The following is a 23,395-nucleotide window of genomic DNA, read 5'->3' as shown; positions in this document are numbered from 1 at the left end:
GAGACACACTAGATCTTGAAGCAGTTTATTGACCAGAAGCCGGTGTATTGCCATCCCAGGGCACCGGTGCAGCTCTGTGGGTTTGGTCTAGCCGAGCATCAATGCCAAATGGCGCCTTTCACTCCACAAGACAGCCCAGAGCCGCTCCCAGCCTAAGCACCCAGCTCAGTCATCCAGGAGACAGAGGAAACATGGAAATAAGAAAAGGCTCCGGGTTCTCCCTGGCACCCCAACCCACGGGGCATGACGCCAGCCTGCGGGCGTCTCAGGAGCCTGTGTTCGCAGAGGGAGCCACACAGTGGCGATCAGACAGCCCTTCATGACAGTGGTGGGACCCCGCACCCACCACCCAGATGGCTCTGGCCTCAGCACTGCCCTCCTGGAGGAGGGGTCACTTGGGAGGGACATCATCCAGAAAGCCCTCTCTGACTGGGCCCTTCTCAGCCTGGGCCCTTCACTGCCAGAGTCACCCCAGCAGGGTGCCAGCACCCCAAAACCTAGGCCTGTTACTCCCCCTCCCTGGGACAGCAGCAGGGGTAAGGCAGGACTGGCTGTGAATCCAGGACAGTCTGTGCCCTGTGACATTGTACTCACTGCCCCCTCACCATGGTCACAGCTGACCCCAGTGTCTCCTCTGAGGGAATCTGGGACCTTGTGCCAGAGGTTTCCTGGCCTGCCTTCCTTCCCCATCTCCCAGCACCATGTCCTCGCACTGAGATGAGGCAATTGTATCTCCTGAGCCCTCTGCCCCTCAGTTCCGGCCAGTGTCTAAGAAACTAAAGGGGGCTCGTCGGGCACCTTGGAATCAAGAGCATGGCAGCCCTTGGGTGCAAACCCTTCACCTTGGTCTAGAGGGTGAGCACAGGCCTGGTCAGGTCCCCGCTGCTTCCTGGACACCCAGGCTTGTGGAGATCAGCAGCCCCGCACCAAAAGGCGGTGTCCAAGCCGGGCCCTGCAGCCTAGAGGGCCTTGGCACTGGTAGGGTGCACAGCGTGCAGGGCTGGCTTCGGGGGGTGGCGGGCAAAGGCATAGACCTGTACAAGGATGGCCAGGTCCACCAGCACCTGCAGCAGGCCGCACACAGAGAACTGCAGGGGTGCACCCTTCAGCAGGAAGTAGGCCGTCTTGAAAGTGTCACCGCTTGTCCACATGGCAACCATCTTGATGCTAAGGATACAGACCAGAGTGAAAGGTCAGGGGTGAGGCAGGCCAAGCACACCACCCACACCCTCTGCTGTGAGGTCTCTGTGTTCACAGAGCCCTGGGTAGCCTGACTGTGTATAGGGATTTCTGCCCATCTCAGAGTCGGCAATACCCGGGCTGGCATGCTGGAGTCGAAGAACAGCTGCCTTCCCTGAGGACTTCCGGCAGTCCTCATGCTAGGAGTGACAGGTCCCTCCACAGTGGGGAGGGATGGGGTCCAGGGAGAGTGGCTATGACAGCAGTTGCACCCTCAATGGCTCATGGGGGACATAAGTCTGTGCCCAGGCCTACGACAGGCCTTGCAGTGACCAGAAGCCCTACTGGTAATGTCTGCTCACATGCCAGCCCAATGGTGCTGGTCCTAGAGGTCACTTGCACCCCGTGCCCCCAGCTGCTCCTCTGCACCCTGGACCAATGGTCCACAGATGTGGGTAGGTGTGGGCAGCAAATGCACAGCCCCCCTCTCTACCACAAACCCTGCCCCCAAACCAAATTTTCTTCGGTGAAAGGGTGCTGGAGGAGAGGTGCAAGGGCAGGCAGGTATGAGGAGGTGGCCAAAGACTGTCCTGGTGGGCACTGCACATCTTGCTCTGGGGACCCAACAATCAATCCTTGAGGACAGGTACGCTATGGCAAGAACAGCCTAGTGTAGCAGAAGGACCCATAATAGACACTCAAAGCTGGGATTGGGGAGCCACTGCCATGTGAACATGTCATAACACACCATCACCATGTGAATACATCATAACGTGCCACCACCATTTGAATAAGTCATAACACACCATCACCATGTGAATATGTCATAACAAGCCACCATCATGTGACTATGTTATAGTATATGGCCAAAAGGCTCCTCTCACACCATTGCTATGTGAATGTCATAGCATACATCAAAGCACACCATCACCAGGAGAATGTTATATATAACATGTCACTGACATGTGAATACATCACAACACACCATCACCATGCAAATACATCATAACACACCACCACCATGCGAATATATCACAGCTCACCACCATGTGAACACACCTATGACATGCTGCCTCCACCACGTGATCACCTTCTAACACAAGCCACCACCAGGAGCGCCTCTCTGACACGCAGCTATCAACTGATCTGCCTCTGCACACTCTGCTGGTGGTGGAGCTGCTCCTCACTCCCTACCTGGGCTGACACCTTCCCCCAGCCCAGCAGTATGAACCCACAGCCCTCAGGAGCAGCTCTCAGATGACACCAGCATCTCTGCACGACACCTGCTGGGGCTTCAGATTGTAGGTTCCAACCTGATTTCTCCAACTGGCAACAGAGCACCCTGCCCTGGTGTCGATGGGCATGCAAGTGTGAGTTGTGCCGGCCTGTCTGTTGGTTACTTGGTTTGTTTTCCACCCTAGGGGTGATCTGGTGACTGGATTATTGGGTCCCTTCCTATTTAGTATTCATTCTTCTCCCATGGGTGTGGTCTGGTTCTTGCTATTAAAAAGCCTGAGTTTCTTTTTTTTTTTTTTTTTTTTAAAAGCCTGAGTTTCAGGAAGGCTGTGCATTCATTTTCTGGTCTTTCTTCACTGACTTTTCTGGGGTTTTGTTTGTTTGTTTTTTGTTTTTTGGAGTGGAAAGCTTATGTATTAGAATTCCTGGTCTGTGTGTTGGAATTCCTGAACCTGTTCTTGCCCCCTTTTGTGTGGATTATTTCCTGCACCAATATTTGTCTCCAGACCTTCCAGGTCCTGGTTTTGAAGCCTGAGGCTTCCTTTATACCCGCCTACCTCATGCCCTCCGTGGACCGGTGGCAGTGGTTACGGTAGAGCTGCGGCACACCCAGCATGGCCTCTGTCAGCACGGCCAGGAAGCCCAGCGTCTCCACAAACAGGACTGAGTCAATGGACAGGTAGGTGACATAGCCTGCCACACCTGTGAAGGCCAAGATGCACTGCATGTAGTCCCCAAAACTGCTCCAGTGCCAGAAGTGGTGAGGGTCGAAGTCTGGGTGAGAAAGAAGGAGAGAGAGAGAGAGAAAGATGAATGAGGTGTTCAGGGCAGTGTGAGACATGAGCTGGTGAGGAGTCAGTCTGTGAGGAGACATGAGCTGGTGAGGGTTCAGTAATGTGAGGAGATGTGAGTGAGGAGTTAGGGTGAGAAAACATAAGTTGGCGAGAAATTAGTCTTGTAAGAAGCCATGAACTGGTGAGGAGTCCGTGTGAGGAAACACGAGCCATTGAGAAGTTAGTTGTGTGAAGAGACGTGTGATGAGGAGTCAGTCATTACTGGAGACATGAACTGGTGAGGAATCAGTGTGAAGAGACGTGAACTAGTGAGTGTGTGAAGAAGACAGGAGCTGGTGAGTCAGCGTGAGAGGAGACATGAGCTGATGAGGCGTCAGTGTGAGGAAGATGGGTCTGAGTTCTGTGGCTCAATTGTTCTTGACAAGGCACTTTATAAAAGCCTTGATGTTAACTTGAGACAAAAGAGGCTAAACTGAAGTTCCTCCTAAATCATACTAATAGTCAGAGCCTCTGGATCTTTTTTCTGCATCAGCCTCCCTGTTCCCACCATCTGATTATTTAATCATTTCTCACTTCTTCAGTAATAGCCCTGCCTCTGAGCACTACTTTCATAATGAAATGAGAAATCTTAGGCATCTAAGGGCCCGATAAGGTAGATCATTATTATTATTTTGTTTTGTTTTGTGGCCACACCCGGTGACACTCAGGTGTTACTCCTGGCTATGCGCTCAGAAATCACTCCTGGCTTGGGAGACTATATGGGATGCCGGGGGATCGAACCTTGGTCTGTCCTAGGTCAGCGCATGCAAGGCCAACACCCTACCAGTTGTGCCACCTCTCTGGCCCAAGGTAGATAATTATCATCAGTACACATTTAGTTGACAGAATGTTATCATTCACTTAACAAATAGTCCCTGTGGGGCCGGGCGGTGGCACTAAAGGTAAGGTGCCTGCCTTGCCTGCGCTAGCCTTGGACGGACCGCGGTTCGATCCCCCGGTGTCCCATATGGTCCCCCAAGCCAGGAGCAACTTCTGAGCGCATAGCCAGGAGTAACCCCTGAGCGTACCGGGTGTGGCCCAAAAACCAAAAAAAAAAAAAATAGTCCCTGTGAAACAAAGTCCCTATGTGCTCCCTAGTTAGCCAAAGTGGGATTCATGGCAGATGAACATGGGTTGTGGGAGGTCATGTGAACAAAGGCTCCTGCAGGGAAGGCCCGAGCACTGGGCCAAGCACGCATGGGAAGCGGCGTGTCTGCGCCCAGCTATGTCCCTATCCTGTCAGTGTTTGAATCAGAATGTTCCCCCTGGGCTCAGTAAGGGCCAAGTGCAGGGGAGGTGTGTGGTGTTGGGGCGCAGAAGTGTCATTTCAAGGGGTGACAAGCTGCACTCACACACTGTCCTCCTCTCCTTCAGGTCTGGGTCTTTTTCCAGCTCGCAGATCCTCTGTGAGAAGCTGCTAGTGGGTGTGGTGAGAGGGAAGAGAGGGCAGCTTCGTCACCCCCATGAAATGACACTTCCAGCAAGAAGAAAAATCGAGAACTAACAAGGGGGTCCCCAATAGGTCAGAGCCTTATCCCATCTGCACACAAAATACAACCGATGTGGTCTTGCTGAATGGGACCCCAAGTACCAGCAGGAAAGCTGGAACTCTGCCAGGTATCCTGGAAGCAGTCGAGGCTCAGAGACCTTCTGACCTCCACTCACCAAAAATCCCAACTACAGATGGGTACCGTCAGTCAAAGGGCCCCCCTGAGAAATGGAAACAAAAGGCCATATATTTCCCCCAAACAAATGCATAAAGTTCAATTCCATGTAATTAGACAAACTTGTGGCAAAAAACACAGCTGTGATCAACATCACTGGAAATCCACCACAGTGAACCCAAACTACAACAACTAAACTTACATGGGGTCACCCAAGCTCAATCCTTGGCTCCCCCATATGGTCTCCTAAACACTACCAGGAGTGATCATGGATTGCAGAGCCAGGAATCAGCCCTGAGCACTGCTGGGTATGGCCCCAAAACAAACAAACAAAAAGTGCCTGGTAAGGAAGCTGACAAGTGACACTGGTGGTAGAATGTCTGCTTGAAACTATTAGGAATTACTTTGTAAATACAGTGCCTTAATAAAAAAAAACAAAAACCAGGGCAGGAGTAATAACACAGCTATAGGGTGTTTGACTTGCACACAGTCGACCCGGGATAGACCTGGGTTTGACTCCCAGCATCCCATGTGGTTCCCCAAGCCTGCCAAGGAGTGATTTCTGAGCTCAGAGCCTGAAGTAACCCCTGAGTACTTCCAGGTGTGCCTCACCATAACAAAAAATAAATAGATAAGTAAACAAAATAAAAAAATACAAATCAAAGAAAGAAAAACAGCTGCACAGACGCTGTTGAAAGGAATTTCCTTAGAAGCAAGAACTAAGAAGGTTCCCTGGCCCACAGTACGCCCCCTGATGGCCAATAGGGGCAGTGCAGTCCCACAGCCTGGTCCCAACTCAATACAGACTCCTGACCAAGAAACTGTCCTCCCCACTTTGAGCTTCTATCCGAGTGATTTTTTTCTATTTTATTTTATTTTTTAGTGAGGCAAAGTAGTTTTTGTTCTTGTTTTGTTTTGGGACCACACTCGGAGTGTGAAGGAGTTATTCCTGGCTCTGCAACTCAGGAATCACTCTTGGCAGGCTTGGGGGACCATACGGGATGCCAGGGATTTAACCCAGGTCAGCTGCATGTAAGGAAAGCATCTTACCGGCCATACTATCACTCTTGTCCTATTTTTGTTTTGGGACTGTACTCAGTGATGGTCAGGGGTTACTCCTGCCTCTGACAAGGCTAGGGGAAAAGAAGCCACCAAGATTTCATTCAAGATGAAATAGACTATACAGCCACACGGATGACTTCCCTAGCAGATTCCATCCAATACCTGCAGTAGAAACAATACTTCTACACAAACTCTTCTGGAAAGCTGCAAAGTAGGGGTTAACTCCCCATTTATCCCATGAGACAGACTGAGACTGCTCTTATGGCAAAACCAACCCCAGGCTTTAAAGGTTTAGGACACTGAGTCCTTGAAGGGCTCACCACAGGAACTCAGCATTGTCTTTCAATCCTAAATTGTGGCATTTACCATGTCACATTAACCAATTAAAAAAAAAAAGAAAGACAGGAGTCCATCAATAGATATGAAAGGATATTTGGCAAAATTCAACATGCAAACATGCATTCCTGATAAAAATGCTCAACTGATGGGGCCAGAGAGATAGCATGGAGGTAAGGCATTTGCCTTTCATGCAGAAGGATGGTGGTTTGAATCCTGGCATCTTATATGGTTCCCCGAGCCTGCCAGAAGCGATTTCTGAGCATAGAGCCAGGAGGAACCCCTGAGCGCTGCCGGGGTGACCCAAAAACAAAACAAAACAAAACAAAACAAAATGTTCAACTGAGGGGCCGAAGCAGTGGAGCAGTGGCTGACCTAGGATAGACCGGAACTTGATCCCCTGGCGTCCATATGGTCCCCCAAGCCAGGGATTCCTGAGCACATAACCAAAAGTAACAACTGAGCATCACTGGGTGTGGCCCTCCAAAAACCAAATAACAACAAACAAAACAACAAAACAAAAAAAAAAGCGCTCAACTGAGGGATAGAAAGGAAGTTCTAAGGAATGGCTCAAAGAGTGGGAACACACACTGCACTATTAAGGGTCCAAGTTTGACCCTCAGCACCATTCAGAGAGGCCCCAGTGGTCCTAAGAACGTGCTCTTGAACATAACTTTCAGATAGCCAATTAAACAGCTGCCATCACACTCATGGATCCCGAAAACCAGGAACAAGTCAGGTAAGGAACAAGTCAGCACCCTGCTCAGTCACAGCTGGTCCTCAGACAGAAAAAAGAGGCACAGTGGGAGCAAAGAAGCCTGTCTGCACAGTACATGATGCTGCTGGTAAAGGGTTGAGGAAGTTTTTGGAAGTCATTTGAACTCACCAGTCGAGCAAGACGTTGTATCTAAATCTACAGAGAACAGAACACAAAAATACTCACACACACACACACTAGAAGTGAACAATCAGAAGCAGAAATCTAAAAACAAAACACACAGGATCCAATCAAAAAGGAAGTATCCAGGGCCGGAGAGATAGCATGGAGGTAGAGCATTTGCCTTGCATGCAGAAGGACGGTGGTTTGAATCCTGGCATCCCATATGGTCCCCTGAGCCTGCCAGGAACGATTTCTGAGCATAGAGCCAGGAGTAACCCCTGAGCGCTGCTGGGTGTAACCCAAAAACAAAAACAAAAACAAAAACAAAAAAAAAAAGGGGAAGTATCCAGAATGGCCTGGAGCTAACCCAGGATACACAGTCACACCCACAGGACACAGTGTTACACCTCCCTATACACTGTTAGACCTCTCAGGATCTATTGTGACACTTCCCAAAGATAGTTACATTTCCTAGGACACACTGTCACGCCTCCTAGGACACACACACTGTTTCATCTCCCAGGATATAATGTCACACTTCCCAGGATACATTGTCACACCCACAATGATGCATTGTCATAACTCCCAGGATAAACTGCTACACCTCCCAGGATACATTTATTTATTTTTATTTTTATTTTTGGTTTACGGATCACACCTGGCAGCGCTCAGGGGTTCCTCCTGGCTCTATGCTCAGAAATCGTTCCTGGCAGGCTCGGGGGACCATATGGGATGCTGGGATTCGAACCATTGTCCTTCTGCGCAAGCTGTGCTATCTCTCGGCCCCGCAGGATACATTTAAACACTTCTCCATAAACACAGTTACACTTCCCAGTAGGCTATCAGAAGACCCATGTAGGGAAACTTGTTAGACTGTGTGCAGTGTATGGCCACAGGACAGTGCAGAGTGCAGCACCTAATCATGGGCTCTGTAGGGAAACAGGAAGCGCTGCCTCCTCAGAAAGATGAAGAAGGAATTAGGAGGAGGCACTTGCAAATGGAAAAAGGTGCAGGGACAGGACCTGCCACATGGAGCAGCACAGCACTGTCCAGAGCACTGCCCAGGGACCAGAGAGGACCGGCACAGCGGCTTCTGCACACACATCCGCTCCAACACTCGAAATTCTTCCCAGAGGAAAACGTCTACTCCTGTGGTCTCAGAGTTCCCGGAGGGGCCCTCGTGTTTGTCTCAGACATACTTCCTGGACAAGCCTGTTTTTGATCCTCATACCCAGTGCCCTGTGATAGGACTGCAGGGTGGGCAGTTCATGGTGAGCTTGGGGATGGCGGCGTGGACCCTACACCCCCAAGACCTTTTAGAAGAGCACACACCCCCGGTGCCCAGGGCTCCCCCTACTGCCCGAAACACTGACTGTGGCTGCAGGATAGCCCTCCAAGGTCCCTGGCTCGTCCGCCCCTCCAGGTTAGGCCACTTGCCCTGACCTGATTTTTCACTACAGGAACCCTGGGCAACCCAAGTGGCAGCATCACTCTATGCCCCCAACATGCACCTTCCTCTGGGGGGGGGCAGCAGACTCAGGCCCCCACCAAACAGGAGACAGAAACCTTCTGAGGGTATAGATGTAGGGGAAATGGCTCATCTCCTAGCAACCTGTTTGCTCCTCTTCCCTTTCCTGCTCCCCACAGAGCACCCTCTGGATCTCTGAGTCCATGAATGTGGGGTTACGGGATGTGTCTGTCTCTATGTAAATCAACACCTACATGGTTCCTCATCAGATGTTATTCTAAGAATGCAGCACCTCTAATTGGTAGTGAAACCAGTTGGTCCCACCTTCTAGGTGTGATGTTTTTCCATAGATAAAAAGGCAAGGATGGAAGAGGAGGGGCTTCTTTCATTCCCACAGCTTCCACCAGTGGCTGCTTGGAGGGTGGTCTGCAGATTGGAGTTAGGGTAATGTGGGGACTTTTTAAAAGTCTTTTCTTATACTAAGTGTGTGTGATTATTTTGCAGAGCACCTTCTGGTTCAGACCTGTAGCACCCAAGGGCTTAGATTTAAGACATGAATATCCGCAAATGAACAGAGTTCCCCTAACAGCCTATCTCAGCACCCGTAAATCTGGGGCCTGGCCCAATCCAAGCTGGGCCTTGTGCAGGCTGAGTGTGCACAGCTGAGTGTACAGGCTCACCCCACTGTGTGGATGGGGCACATCTTGTTGGAGAGGCCCGAGGGCTACATGACAGTTCCCTGAGGCTCCCAGAACAGGCCCCGCCTCCTCTATTGGTAGACCACACTCAACCCAGCAACCGTAACCTGATGGAAGGACCACAGCCCACCTATTCTAGTCTTTCCCCTAAATCTCCAGCTTCCACTGAATTTTTTGAGAGTCAAGGAAGTAGGAAGGAAGTAGCCCAGTATAGACCCGAAAGGGGAAAAAAGGAAGCAAATGACCTCTGAGGACACAGCCACCAGACTAGGTACGAAACCTGCTGAACTGCTGAGTGTCCAGAGCGCAAAGGACGTAAGAACCAGGCATGGCACTTCTGCTGATGCAGCCCTGATACAGATCACAGACACAGAAGCAAAAGCCGGAGGTGTGGCTTGCAGGGAGCAGGCTGTAATTCACAGGGCAGCAGACTCCCTGGAACGATTTCCAACTCAAATGCGAGGCTACGATTTCTGACGGAGGAGAGAACTACAGTTTGCAGAACACTTGCACACAGGACCTCCACAGGTCCTCGGCATCATCAAAAGAAGCACATCAACTGCATAAATCGTTTCAATTAAAATAGCGACCTCTGAGCTCAGATATACAACAGAACAACTTAAAACGTCCTGAAGGGGGCCAGAGAGATAGTATAGAGGTAGGGCATTTGCCTTGCATGCAGAAGGACGGTGGTTCAAATCCCGGCATCCCATATGGTCCCCCGAGCCTTCCAGGAGCAATATTTGAGCATGGAGCCAGAAGCGCTGCCAGATGTGACCCAAAAACAAAAACGAAAATGAAAAATAAATAAATAAATAAATAAAGGAAATCACTCCTGGCAGGTTCGAGGGACCACATAGGATTCAAACCACTGGGATTCAAACCATGGACCTTCTGCATGCCTTACCTCCATGCTATCTCTCTGGCCCCACCAGGAGTGATTTCTAAGTGCACAGCCAGGAGTAATCCCTGAGTGCTGCCAGATATGGCCTAAAAAAAAAAAAAAAAAAAAAAAAAAGATTTAGATAAGAGAAGAATCACTGTGGAGAAAGTTCAAAGAAGCATATGTGACCCACAGAACAGGAAGAAGCTGATCCTAGTTGGACAGACAGTTCCCTAAGTCCTGCCAGGAGTGACCCCCTGAACACTGCTGGCTATGCTCCATCCCTCCAAAGAAATAGAGAAAGAGAAAAGCATGCATATGGAAATCATAAATGCTGTAGTGGAAAATTAGGGGTTTGGGCAATAGTCCAATAGTTAGGGTGCTTGCCTTGCACACAGCTGACCCAAGTTTGATCTATGGCATCCCATAAGGGTCCCCTGAGCACCGCCAGGAGTGATCCTTGAGTGCAGAGCCAGGAGTAAGCCCTGAGCACTGCCATGTGTGGTCCCAAAACAAAACAAAGCAAGAATAATCCCTGAGTGAAGAGCCAGGAGTTACCCTGGTTTTCCTAACCATACACAAAACAAACCAGGACAATGTTGTGTGGGGATAAGCAAACTACTGCTACAAAGAAGCAAGTAGGTCACCTTGTGAAAATGCTGAGCACCTTACATTTGCATAGTACATGCCAGCCAGATATGTTTACTGAAACCGTTTATGGACAGCAGAGACTGGGGGCAGAACCCTGTGTGCTGCAGGCCAGTGAGCCCTAGCACGAGGTCCAAAGATCACAGCCACCCCCCCCCCCCCAGGACCTCCAAGGCCTCCAGAATGGCCAAGAGCCATCTGCACCACAGGTAGACAATGAACTGCTGGCCCCATCATCTGAGAGATGCTGGGATAGGCCCCCAGGACTTCTGAGACATTTAGGAAACACCCTCCCATCTGCAGAGAGATGGCTCAAAAGACTAGAGTTTTTTGGAGATGAAGCGACAGTGAGGCGGGGAGGGTGTTTGCCTTGTACACGACTGACTCAGGTTCAATTCCAAGCACCCCACATGGTCCCCCAAGCCTATTAGAAGTTTTCCTAATAGTCTGTATTCTTCCTGAATACAGAGCCAGGAGTAAGCCCTGAACACAGTCAGGTATGGTCCCCAAACAAAAAAAGACTGGAGCTCAGGCTTTGTATGCAAAAACCCAACCAACCAAACAAGAACTGGGAGAAAGCTACTGTGCAGGAGTGAGCCTATGTGTAGGGACGTAGCCTGTCCAGCACCCACATGGTCACCCAGCATGCCTGGGTAGCCTGTGGCCTCACATGGACCAGAGCAGAGTATCTAAGTGTCACAATCTGGCTCCAGCCCCCTGGGCACTGCTCAGGAGACCATCATAAAGGGAATCACACCAGTTCTTTAGGGAAGAGACTGCACCTGCATTTCTGAGAACAGCAGCTTGATATGAAACCAAAGTCAGCCAAAGCAGACTCAGAAAGGACCCCGCCCCATGTTGCTAACAATCTAGTTGATCTGGAAAGGCTCAGAGTCAGTCACAAGGGTTTTCTTAGAAAAAGCACGAGTGATTCAAAATGCCAGGCCCATTGGAAGCGACATATGGTCAAAGAACAAAGGCTGTGACACATTCACAACCCCAGAGACAGGAAAGCATCAGATGAGCTTTGTCTTTTGCTTTGTTCTTTGGGCCATTCCTGGTGGTGCAAAGGGGGTGCTCTAGGGGGGACTATAGGGTGCTAGGAATCAAATCCAATCTTCCTGCAGGCAGGCAGGCAGTCCATGGAGCTCTCTCTGGACCTTCAACATCTCTTCACAGTAAAACACTAAAAGCTCAGAACAGAAACTAGATAGAAACTTGTCCAACTAATATGATGCATCAATGTAAAACCCTTGCTAGCTCCTGCTTAAGGCCAATTAGCAAGTATCTTCTCTGAAGACCAGGAGTGAGACAAACAAATGCACCCATGTCATTTTGAGCCAGGATAACTATGGAAGAAAAAAAAAGAAAAAGCAAAGAAAAAGCACCCAGTCTGCAGAGGCAGTCGGGCTTCCTCTCTCTGCAGATAGCAGGATCTCATACACAGAAAAACCTTCAAGTATCTATTAAAAATTAAAAGATGAGGGGCCGGAGAGATAGCATGGAGGTAAGGCATTTGCCTTTCATGCAGAAGGACGGTGGTTCAAATCCCAGCATCCCATATGGTCCCCTGTTCCTGCCGGGGGCGATTTCTGAGCATAGAGCCAGGAGTAACCCTTGAGCTGAGTGATGCCGGGTGTGATCCCCAAAAAATAAAAATAAAAAAATGAGTTCTGCAAAGGTGCAGGATACAAGTTTAATTGCAAAATCAGTTTACTTCTAGAAAGTAGCAATAAACAAACTACAAGAAAATAAAGAAACAATGCCATTGTTTCAAATAACACTAAAAATACTTTAGGATAAATTTAACCAAAGAATTCTAAAACTTGAATATATAATGATTTGGAAGTTGAAGATCATTTTCGTCTTCCTCTCCTCGATCCCCTCTGTGCTCCCGCTCTCCTCCACCCCCATCCCTCCGTTTCTCTCCATTACACAGGCACACACAAACATGCAAGCACATGCATGAACTGGGCAGCCTCTGGGACGATTTCATGCCATGCACACAGGCTGGGGGTGGTTAGTGGCTGGAGTGCTGCCACATGGGGTACAGGCTTATGTGTAGGGTCAGGAGTTAAGGGGTTAGAACAGAGAGGGGGGTTAGGGTGAGGACAGAGAAGAAGGGAGTTGAGCACAGGTGTGAGGACAGAGAGATGGGGACAGACAGAGAGAGGGGACAGACAGGACAGATCAAGGGTGAGGACAGAGAAGAAGGGGTGAGCAAACACCGCCTGAGTAATTTCTGAGTGCAGAGTGCCAAGTACCAGGAGTAGCCCCTGAGCACGGACAGGGATGGCCCCCCAAAAAAGAAAGAGAGAGGCAGGGGTGAGGACCAGGAGAGGTGCAGCATCAGGGGCCGCATGCATTCAGGTACATACCGAGGTAGGAGCGCCGAGGGGGCATTTTGACATCTTCGTCCTTATTGTCTGCAGCTACATTTAGAGAGAGAAGCGGACAGAGGGGGAGGAGAAAGGACAGGCAGACGTTGGACACTGCAAAGTGGCATCTCCAGCCCTTTCTGCATTTCTTTGCTGAAAAGCGAGGCTGGAAGCAGGAGGGCCACAAGGTTTTGGTTCCTGGGAGTCTGGAAATCCACTTGCTTAGCACGTTCCCTGCAAACCTGCCTACCTCTGAGAACCAGTGCTTGCTCGGGGACAGGAGGGCCTTAGGGGCCAAAACAAGTGGCCACGTGAGGGGAGGTGACTCAGGGGCAGGAGAGTGATCTCCCATTGTTGCTGGCATAATAGAGCTGGCAAGTGGCCTGTGTTCAGAGGACTGTGAGGAGACGGGGCCAGACACTTGGTCTTGGCAGGGGGACTCAGGCCCACTGACATGCAGCCGTAGGAACACAGAGAGCCTCAGAGGGGAGAAAGGGTGGTGCATAGGAAGAGGCGCAGACTCAGGAGAGAAGCAGAGCAGGGCCAAGGCGTTCATACACCCAGCAGGGCCCCTCGCTGTTCCCCGACACTGGACACGATACGAGAAAGCAGCTACAACCCAGAGCAAACTTCGGCAAGACCCAGGCAGGGTCTGGGAGAGAGCCTAAAGAGCACCAGGGAGCATCGAGAGCACCAGGGAGCACAGAGGAGCACAGGGGACCACAGAGGCACCCCAGCACCAGAGCACATGTGCTCCCTATTGGCAGCACCTCTGAGTTTGCCTGGCCCGTCTAGTCCACCCATCCACCCACCCATCCACGGCAGTGCAGCCCTGAGCTAAGATCAAGGTCCCTGTGGACAGTGGCAAAAACTTGGCCTGGCTGTGAAGTGCCAGGGCCCAGTACCCTAGAGCTCCCATTTGCCTCTTGGACCTGAAGACGAGCTGGCCTGACCAGCCTACGATCATGTCCAGGACAGGACACCCAGGTGCCAAAAAAAGAAGCAGGCCAGGAGGTCAAGGACCTCCTGGCTTAGCGCCAGCCCTCGAGGCTGTCGCTAGGGAGCAGAGGCCCCTGGGACTTTTGAGATAGGCAATGAGTGGGCATAAGCCTTGCTGACACCGCATGCACCCACATGTGTCCCTGAATCCCCGGACTTCAGCTCCAGCCATATCCCTCAGAAACTCCTGCCCTTTCAAGGCCTGATGAGTGGTCACACATACTGGAACCAGAACGCAAAGGAATACAGGAGGCTGATCAGTGGGCAGGCACAGAGCCTCAGGAGGCTGGACCACACACAGCATCCAGGGATTTGCATCCTGGGCACCACACGACCCTTGCTGAGGACACACATAAGAGGAGAGTGTATCAGAATAACCATTGAGATCTCCAGGGCCACTCCAGGGTCAGTCAGGGGAGGAGATACCCTCTGGGTAGGTACCTAGAAGGTGCCAGCCCATGCCCCAGAGTCACAGATGATTAGACGTGACCCCTAGAACCTGGTTCATTAGTGTCCCTAAGCCACTTAGTTCCTCAGGAAGACATGACAGGCGAGAGGTCAGACACCTACGACCCACTTGCTGTCTCTCCGAAAATGGTCTCTTCCTTCTGCACTCTCCTGAAATCCCCTCCTGTGTCAATGTGAATAGGAGCAAAGATGTTACCATGGCTAGGGTGACCCTGTACCACCCAAGGTCACGTGTGTGATCCATACTGCTCAAGGTCCTACACGTGACCTGGACTTCCTGTGGTGTATGTGTGACCCTGTCAACCAAATTCATACATGTGAGTGTTGAGTCTGTGCATGGCCTGGCGGTGCCTCCTCCTCTCTGGAGTTCTCCAGGAGCTTTCACACTACTGTACATAAGGTCCTGGCTTGTGTCCGTGTGTAAATACTGAGCACTGACTCTGGCAGCTCTGAGACAAGGTTCAAGGGATGGAGGGGAGTAGAGGGGAAGGCGGAGCTCAGTAGCACAGCTGATGGTCACCTCTATGGTCCAGGCTGCCTTCCAGGGCCACTGGCTAACATCCTGCCACCAAGTATGCCAGTGACTTTGTTCTCTAAACGCAGGAGCCATTAGGGGGTGGTTGCACAGTGAAAGGAAACAATCCCAGCAATGAAGATGGGCCCAGCTAGAAATCAGGAGAAGCTGCCTCCAAGCAGTGCTGAGCCCTCAGACCAAAATAAAGAGCTGGGCCCGGCGTTTGCCTTGCAAGCACCCGATCCAGGACCAAAGATGGTTGGTTCGAATCCCGCTGTCCCATATGGGCCCCCATGCCTGCCAGGAGCTATTTCTGAGCAGACAGCCAGGAGTAACCCCTGAGCACCGCCGGATGTGGCCCAAAAACCAAAAAACAAACAAACAAAAAAAAAAAACACAAAATAAAGAGCTGCTCGATGGGCCGAGACTGGGCAAAGTCACCACAGAACACACCCACAAAACCCTCAAAACTCTATTTTTTGAGCCTCCCAAAGTCGGGGGAGGGTGGTGGGTGAGTGTGGAAATGTTCTTGTGTCCCCAACGCCTTGGGCTGGCTCCAGGAGATGAAGCTGGGCTCTGTGAACTCAGTGTCTCTTTGGGTAAGAGTGTGAGGGGTCGAAGACCACAGTCAGGCCTGTGAGCCAGTGAGAGCAGAGACCCCACCTCCAGCCTCCAGTCAGGACTCAGCTCCTGGGGCAGGACCCACCTGAGAAGAAGCGACGCCGGGCGCTGAGCTCGCTGGCCACGCGGACTTCAGTGCAGAGCTTCAGCATGAGCAGCATGGTGAGGATCATGACCACACTCTGACACAGCAGCGGGGCCTCGAAGTGCCGGCCGAACCTGTGAGCAACAAAGGCAGTTGGCATCTTCCACAGACCCACCCGCCTCCAACTGCACCCGACATCCAAGTGCAGAAACTCAGGCCACACCATGAATACCACAGGCCATGTTTGGAGTGCGATGCAGGCCTCTATCCCGATAGGTCCACACTCCACTGTGACAGGTCTAGTAGACCTCATACAGTCTGACACAGGGCGCCTACACCTCCCATGGCCCCATGCCCGATGCAATGTCATCACTCTGATACCCAACCCCACTCCACATCTGACACCAGAGCCACTGGGAGGAGCCTGAGCACCCTCAGCGACAGCAAGAGGCTCTGTTCAGGCTTGTCTCACCCCACAACCAGGCACAGGCCTGACCACCCTCAGTCTCCTGACATCCCACAGGCCAAGTGGATGCAGAGTGGAGGGTCCACTCAACACTATTTTTACAAAAGGATTTTTATTTTGGTTTTTGGGCCATACCCAGTGACACTCAGGGGTTACTCCTGGCTTGGGGGACCATATGGGATGATGGGGGATCGAACCGCGGACCATCCTGGGCTAGCATGGGCCAGATTTTGTTTTATTTTTATTTTATTTTTGGGTTTTGGATCACTCCCGGTAGTGCTCAGGGGTTACTCCTGGCTCTGCACTCAGAAGTCGCTCCTGGCAAGCACAAGGGATCATATGGGATGTCGGGATTTGAACCATCCTGGATCAGCTGGGTGTAAGGCAAACGCCCTACTGCTGTGCTTTCTCTCTGGCCCTAACACAAGAGGATTTTAAAGAAAACAGTTCCAGGGCTGGGAAGACAGTTTGGATGTGCAGGACACAGGCTGAACTTAGTTCCTCATACCTCGTGGCCAGCTGTGCCCTGATGACCCAAGTTCTACCTTGATCCTACTAAACATCTTGGGGGCTGGAGGGATGGATGGTTCAGGGGTTCAAGCATGTTGTCTGTGCCCGCTAATCCTGGTTTGAATCCCTGACACCACATATGGTCCCAGGATCATCCCTAAGCCAGGATCACCCATAAGCACAGAGCTGGAATAGACCTCAAAGGGGGCCCCAAACCTCAGAATTAAAATCAGGCTGGGGAGAAAGCTCTACGGCAGCTTGGATGTGGGAGTCCAGTTCAACCAGCACCTGTGCCCCGAACAACCCCCAAGCCAGGAGTTGCCATGGTAGGACCCAAACCAACCCAATTATGTTAGAACCGTGGGGTATGCCGACTCCCTCCTGCAGTCTGTGGAGGTATCACAGACCCACAGGGATGCCAGGCAACCCATCTCTGCCTCATTCCTACTGACTGGCTTGGATCCCACACTACGGAGTGGCAACTTTGAATATGGGAAATCCTTAGGCAACTGTTCCAGGATGGGGGAGGGAGCAGCGCCAAAGGTGGGGCACAAGGCAGAGCCCCAGGGTCATGCCCCCACACACACCACAAGGTGTGGCTCAAAAGCAAATAAAAAAATTATTAAATTGGGGCCAGTGAGGTGACGCTAGAGGTAAGGTGTCTGCCTTGCAAGCGCTAGCCAAGGAAGGACCGCAGTTTGATCCCCTGGCGTCCCATATGGTCCCCCCAAGCCAGGGGCAATTTCTGAGCGCTTAGCCAGGAGTAACCCCTGAGCATCAAACAAATGTGGCCCGAAAAATAAAAACAAAAAACAAAAAATTATTAAATGAACCAGAGTGATAGCACAGCAGGAAGGGCATTTTCCATGCACACAGCCAACCTGGGTTTGATCCCTGGGATCCCATATGGCCCCTGAGCCTGCCAGGAGTAATTTCTGAGTGCAGAGCCAAGAGTAACCCGAGCGCCACTGGGTGTGGCCCAAACACCAAAGAAAAAAACAGACTATTAAATAGAATAGGACAGCATGACTCCTAGAACGGAAACAGGTGTAGAGTCCCCAGGGTCCCCAAAGGGAATAAAGGAGCCCAGAACTGCCCCGAGAGGGACCTTGGGCTGGGGCAAGGCACATGCAGGGCCTGCCCAGCCACTGAGATTAGGGTCATGGGGCTGCTAGGCACCATGCCCATCCACTCCCCCACGAAGGCAGCCCCAGAGGTCTGTGCCCGAGCTGAATCCTGACTCAGCTCAGCAAAGCTCAGCACTGACTCTGGGTCAGAACCAGGCCCACCAAGGTCAGAGCACCCGAATACTGTACAGTGCTGCTCTGGACAGCCTTAGGCCTGAGTGGAATGGAACCTGGTGACAGAGTCAGCCACGCGTGGGAGTAAGACCCTAAGTAAGGCCCCAGCAAGGAACCACTGTTTTAACTCTGCCCGCAGATGCGTCCTTGCACTTGGCTCTGTTGCTCATTTACGCCATGCCGTGGCTCCATGCCCCACCAGGCCTGCCCTATGTTCTTGCAGCCACCACGGGGCCTGGCCCAGCTCCCGTCCCGGTGTTGGGAAGAGAATGTCATGCCACAGCAGGTCTTGGTGGACCTCAGCCAAGGGGAAAGCGGGAACCTTCAGCTTAGGTTTTTCCATATGTGCTAAGAGCAAACATCATTGCCCCCACCCCCAAGTAGCAGCCCAGAGGCACCTGCAGAGGTGAGGCACCCCCTGGAGGAGGCAAATGAGGGTGAGAGGGAAGAATGGTGGTGGCCAGCAGCTGTGGGAACTTTCCAGACTACACTCAAAACTGGAGCAGCTGTAAATCATTTCTCAAAAAGGTCCACTTCAAGCACAACTGGGGCCCAGGGAGAACTTCCAAGGAGCAGGGGCCATGCCTGGAGCATTGTCTATGGCACCAGAAGGCTGGGCTGACCAGAGAGACCCCATCAGGCAGATGCTCCAGACCTTTCCAAGCCCCAAGCATGGTGAGCTGGTGTCCTGGAAAATCCCATTCCCGGATAATTCTGGCGTTGCTAACATTAACTTAAATGTCCTTAAGCAGAACAAATAATAAGAGGAAGTTGGGCGGGGTGTGAAAAAAAAATACCCTCTTGAGTGTTTTCCAGACAGTGGACTTCCTACTAAAGAAATGAAGAGGAAAAAATATAACCCTAAGCCCAAAGATTTAGGGGGGGCCCGTCCTGGGGGCGCCCTGGGACCAGCGGTTTGCTTCCTCCCCTCCCTGGGGCAGAAAGCGCCAGGTGACTCGGACCTGGTTCTGTCCCCTCTGCACGCCCCTCACCTGCCCGGGGCGCCACGGTACCAGCCACTCATTCACTCACCAGAAGAGGATGCGCAGGATGTTGGCCACCAGCAGCATGAGGCACACATAGGTGGAGAAGCCCTCGGCATTCTGCGTCCTGCGGATGTCCCGGTACTGCGGGATGTAGGGCACCACCCCTCCGAAGACCATGGCGCCCGCCGCCGCCCAGGACAGCAGCCGGCGCAGTGGCCCCAGCAGCCAGTCCAGGCCCTGCACCTCCATCTCGCCGCCCGGGCCGGGCGCTCGCCCGCGCTCTCCCGCACCCCGGCGCACGGGCAGCGCTCCAGCATGAGGCCTGGCGGAGGGGACAGGTCAGGGCGGCCGGAGGGGACAGGTGGGGCGGGCCGAGGGCGCAGGTTGGAGACCCAGGCACGGGCCCTCGTGGACTCCGGGCGCCTAGGGCCCAGGGTCTAAGCCAGGGGGCCCACGGCTTCTCGGGGCTCCCGGCTGCGGTGCTGGGGGCAGAAGGGCTGGGACACGAGCCTCGGGACCCGGTGGGTTCGCATGGCCGGCTAGCTAGGGAGCCGGTGCGGGAGAGACACGCACGGCCAAGGGCCAAAGTCCCCCACCTGGGAAGGGGCAGGGACCCTGGAGACGCGACGCAGGACTTACCCGCCGCCGCGCCGCGCGGTCGGTCCGTCTGTCCGTCTGTCCGTCTGTCCGTCCGTCCCGGTCCTCCTGCGCCCTCCCCGCTCCGCCCTACGTGATGTCACAATGCTCGTCCCCTCCCAAGGCCACGGCGCTCACGCTCCCGGGTCCTAGTGTGCGCCCTGGCGTCCTGGTGCGCTCCCGGATCTAGTGTGTGCCACGGGTCTGGTGCGCTTTGGGTCCTAGTGAGGGTGGGAAGGCAGACTGGGGTAGTCGAAGGGGTCCTGTGGAGTTCTGGGAGGGTTTCTGGCATGCTATGTCTTGGAGAAGTCCCTAGAGGCCAGGGGAGGGCCGGTCATGCTCGAACCCATACAACCGGTATGGGCAAATAGCAAAGGCAGTGTAAAGGCAACCACTTCCACCTTGCCCCCTATCCTAGTCTGGCCTCTGGGCCTGGATCCGGGCACCCCTTGCGCTGACCACAGCCAGTCTGAGTCCAGCCAGCAAGGGATTCCAGATGCATCAGTGATGGCTCTGTGGACAGGCCTGTTGGCTCCTGACTAGGCAGTGGAGACCCAGAAGGGGAACCTTGGTGTGAGTGCCATAAGTTAAACTGGTTTCTACTGGGGACAGCCTGGACCCCCAAGAACCCGCCTGTGCCCAGGGCCAAGATCTAGACACACAGCGGCAGGTGCTAACAGCTGACCCCCACTGATATGGGTGCATCAGGGACCGTGCGCCTGGCACAGGAGCCAGAGATAGTGGGACCCGACAAGAGTTCATGCTGAGCTACTGACTGACTTGTAGGGTTCTGTGTACCTGGCACAGAAGCTGTAAACATGCTGTACCTGGCAATTGACTCAGGGCAGCACTGGCTTGACTGTTAGATCTGGTTTCCCTTACAGTCCTGGCACAACTCCTGACACAGCTGCATTAGACAAAGTGTACCTCGCACAGGTGTATCTGCAGATGCCAGCACACACATCATTTGCTAATGTTTCAAAGCAGTGTTTGTGAGGGATCATGGGTGGCCATGAGCAGACGGTGGCATGAGCAAATGAACAATGAAAGATGCCACCTGTCACAAACAACGAAGGACTGCCACATGTCACCTGCAGGAGTCTGAGGACAGCTGGTGTGAGGGGCATTGTGAGGGAGGACAGTCAGTGTGTGTGGCATGTGTGATGGTTAATGGCTGGTGTGAGGCATGAGGAGGAACCAGTGACAGGCATCCTGCTCCAGCCAAGGAACTAACTGCCCCCACGAAACTGGAGCAGGCCTTTCCAAACCATGTCCTGTCCCAAACTTGTAGCTCTGCCTTTGGGAAAAGGCAGCAGTTTGAGTTCAGTTAAGAACTGGGGTGGGGACTGGAGAGATAGCATGGAGGTAAGGCATGTGCCTTTCATGCAGAAGGTCATTGGTTCAAATCCCGACATCCCATATGGTCCCCTGTGCCTGCTGGGGGTGATTTCTGAGCATAGAGCCAGGAGCAACCCCTGAGCACTGCCAGATGTGACTCAAAAACCAAAAAAAAAAAAAAAAAAACTGGGGTGAAGGCCAGAGAGATAACACAGCAGTAGGGCATTTGTCTTGCATGCAGCTGAACCAGGACAGATGGTCGTTGGAATCCCGGCATCCCATATGGTCCCCCGTGGCTGCCAGGAGTGATTTCTGAGCAGAGCCAGGAGTAACCCTTGAGCACTGCCAGAGTGGCACAAAAGCAAAAACAAACAAAACAAAACCTAAATAAAAACAACAACAAAGGGGCCGGAAAGATAGCATGGAGATAGTGTTTGCCTTGCATGCAGAAGGACTGTGGTTTGAATCCCAGCATCCCATATGGTCCCCCGTGGCTGCCAGGAGTGATTTCTGAGCACAGAGCCAGGAGTAACCTCTGAGCACTGCCAGGTATGAGCCAAAAAACAAGCAAAAAGAACTGGAGCAAAGAGCAGCAGAGATAACACAGCCGTAGGGCATTTGTCTTGCAAGCAATTGACCCAGGATAGAGGGTAGTTCGAATCCCAGCATCCCATGTGGTCCCCCAAGCCTTCCAGGAGTAATTTCTGAGTGCAGAGCCAGGAGTAACACCTGAACACCACCGGGTGTAACCCAAAAGCCAAAAAAAAAAAAAAGAACTGGGGTGGGAGGTGCATCCCAAGTTACCCAGGGTCCCCTGAAGGGATCACAGGGATGTTTGTGTGTGTGTTGTTTCATTTTTTGGTCAAACCCTTGTCCTGTTGCTTTACCCCTGAGCCACAGCTGCAGCCTAGAGCACCCAGAACACTGGAGCAGCCAAATCAGGGTCTCCCTGAGGCCCTGCTGACAACCTGTTTTCTTCATGGGCAGTCCAGCTCTGTGAACCTGGTGGTCTGGTGCTCGGGCCTCTGTGAGCCACCTGAGTATTGCAGGGCTATACAGTGCCAGGATCGAATGCCCCTTGGTTTGGTACCAGGGACAGTGTCTGGGATTCTGCTCTGGAGCCGCATGTCCATCCATCTAGTCAGTTGTGGCCTGTGGCATCGTTCTTGTTGTTGCAGTTTAAGGCAGGGCCATAAACTGAACAAAACCCAGGTGAATGACTCGTGAGCTGAGGGACCCCCTCTGCCCCCAGAGCCTCTTAGCACCTCTCCAGGCAGCGCAGGACTCAAGAGCCGCAGCTATTTTAGCAACAAGGGGTATGGTTACCCCAGCAGCTCCTCAGCCTGTCAGAGAGTAAGGTCAGGGAGCAGGAAGTGAAGGCAGAAGTGGGTGGGCTGAGCAGTGTCTGGAAGCAATGAGCTCTGGGAAGCCCTGGGGCCCATGTGAACTGCAAGGAAGATGAGGCCAGCAGACGCCCACAGGCTGCGTGGGGAAGCCAGGGGACACTTGTGGTTCTGGTCACCAAAAACCCAGATGGGGCCCCAGGGAGGTAGGCAGCAGCAGATACAGTTGCAGGACAACTTATCAGGGATCTCGGCATTCCCAGCTCTTGGGCCTTACACAGCCCAGTCCCAAGGCAAATCATGCCCACAGAACAGGACTGGGCTCGGGGCTCTATGAAGGACAAAGCCTCACTCACCAACTTGGCTCTTAAGCACCCAGAGCAGGGGGCAAGTTGAGGACCTGCAGGGGACATTTTGTGTGTTCTATGTCCTGGGACCACACAAGAGTTGCTTCCACTGTTGCCCCTGCCAGGGGTCTCCAGACCTCATGCCCATGCTTATGCCTTGACCTGTTCTTCCCTCCTAGCCCTTCCCTGCCAGGGCTGCACCTCCAAGCGGTGTCTCTATTGCCACTTCAGCTTGTCCTCCTGGGGGACGGTATGTGGCATTCACCTGCTTCCTCTTTTCCTCAGAACTAGATTTTGCAGAGAGCATGGCAAGCACCCTGTGGTGTGCGAATTGCAGAATAGCTTCAGGAAGCAAATGGCTCTTGTGTTTGTGAGAGGACGGTCCTAACCTTACAGCATAAACAAACCATCGACTGTCTCATTGATGATGTGGTGCCTGCCGATATGGTCCACTTGGATGTGAGCTTTTGTTCATGGAAGGTGAGCAGCTGGCAGACACAGAGCAAGATTCTAGAG

General features: G+C 52.5%; 1 protein-coding gene across 2 annotated transcripts; it reads right to left on the bottom strand.

Moving 5' to 3' along the window:
* Positions 1-9: 9 nt before the first annotated feature.
* Positions 10-19,889, bottom strand: SLC66A2 (solute carrier family 66 member 2). Of its 2 annotated transcripts, XM_049781782.1 has the most exons (6): positions 19,855-19,889; positions 19,262-19,537; positions 15,953-16,086; positions 13,266-13,319; positions 2,973-3,189; positions 10-1,167 (listed from the first exon to the last, which is right to left on the bottom strand). In XM_049781782.1, the coding sequence occupies exons 2-6, from the start codon at positions 19,462-19,464 to the stop codon at positions 960-962; spliced, it is 816 nt and encodes a 271-aa protein (XP_049637739.1). In that variant the 5' UTR covers positions 19,465-19,537; positions 19,855-19,889; the 3' UTR covers positions 10-959. The 2 variants fall into 2 exon arrangements, with proteins under 2 accessions (XP_049637739.1, XP_049637740.1); XM_049781783.1 differs by lacking the exons at positions 13,266-13,319; positions 19,855-19,889 and having other exon boundaries at positions 19,262-19,724.
* Between the last annotated feature and the right edge of the window lie 3,506 nt (positions 19,890-23,395).

Source organism: Suncus etruscus, chromosome 10 (assembly GCF_024139225.1).
Source record: "Suncus etruscus isolate mSunEtr1 chromosome 10, mSunEtr1.pri.cur, whole genome shotgun sequence".
Taxonomy (NCBI): domain Eukaryota; kingdom Metazoa; phylum Chordata; class Mammalia; order Eulipotyphla; family Soricidae; genus Suncus; species Suncus etruscus.
The sequence above is the reverse complement of the archived record's forward strand: the minus strand, read 5'-3'. Positions and strand labels throughout refer to the sequence as shown.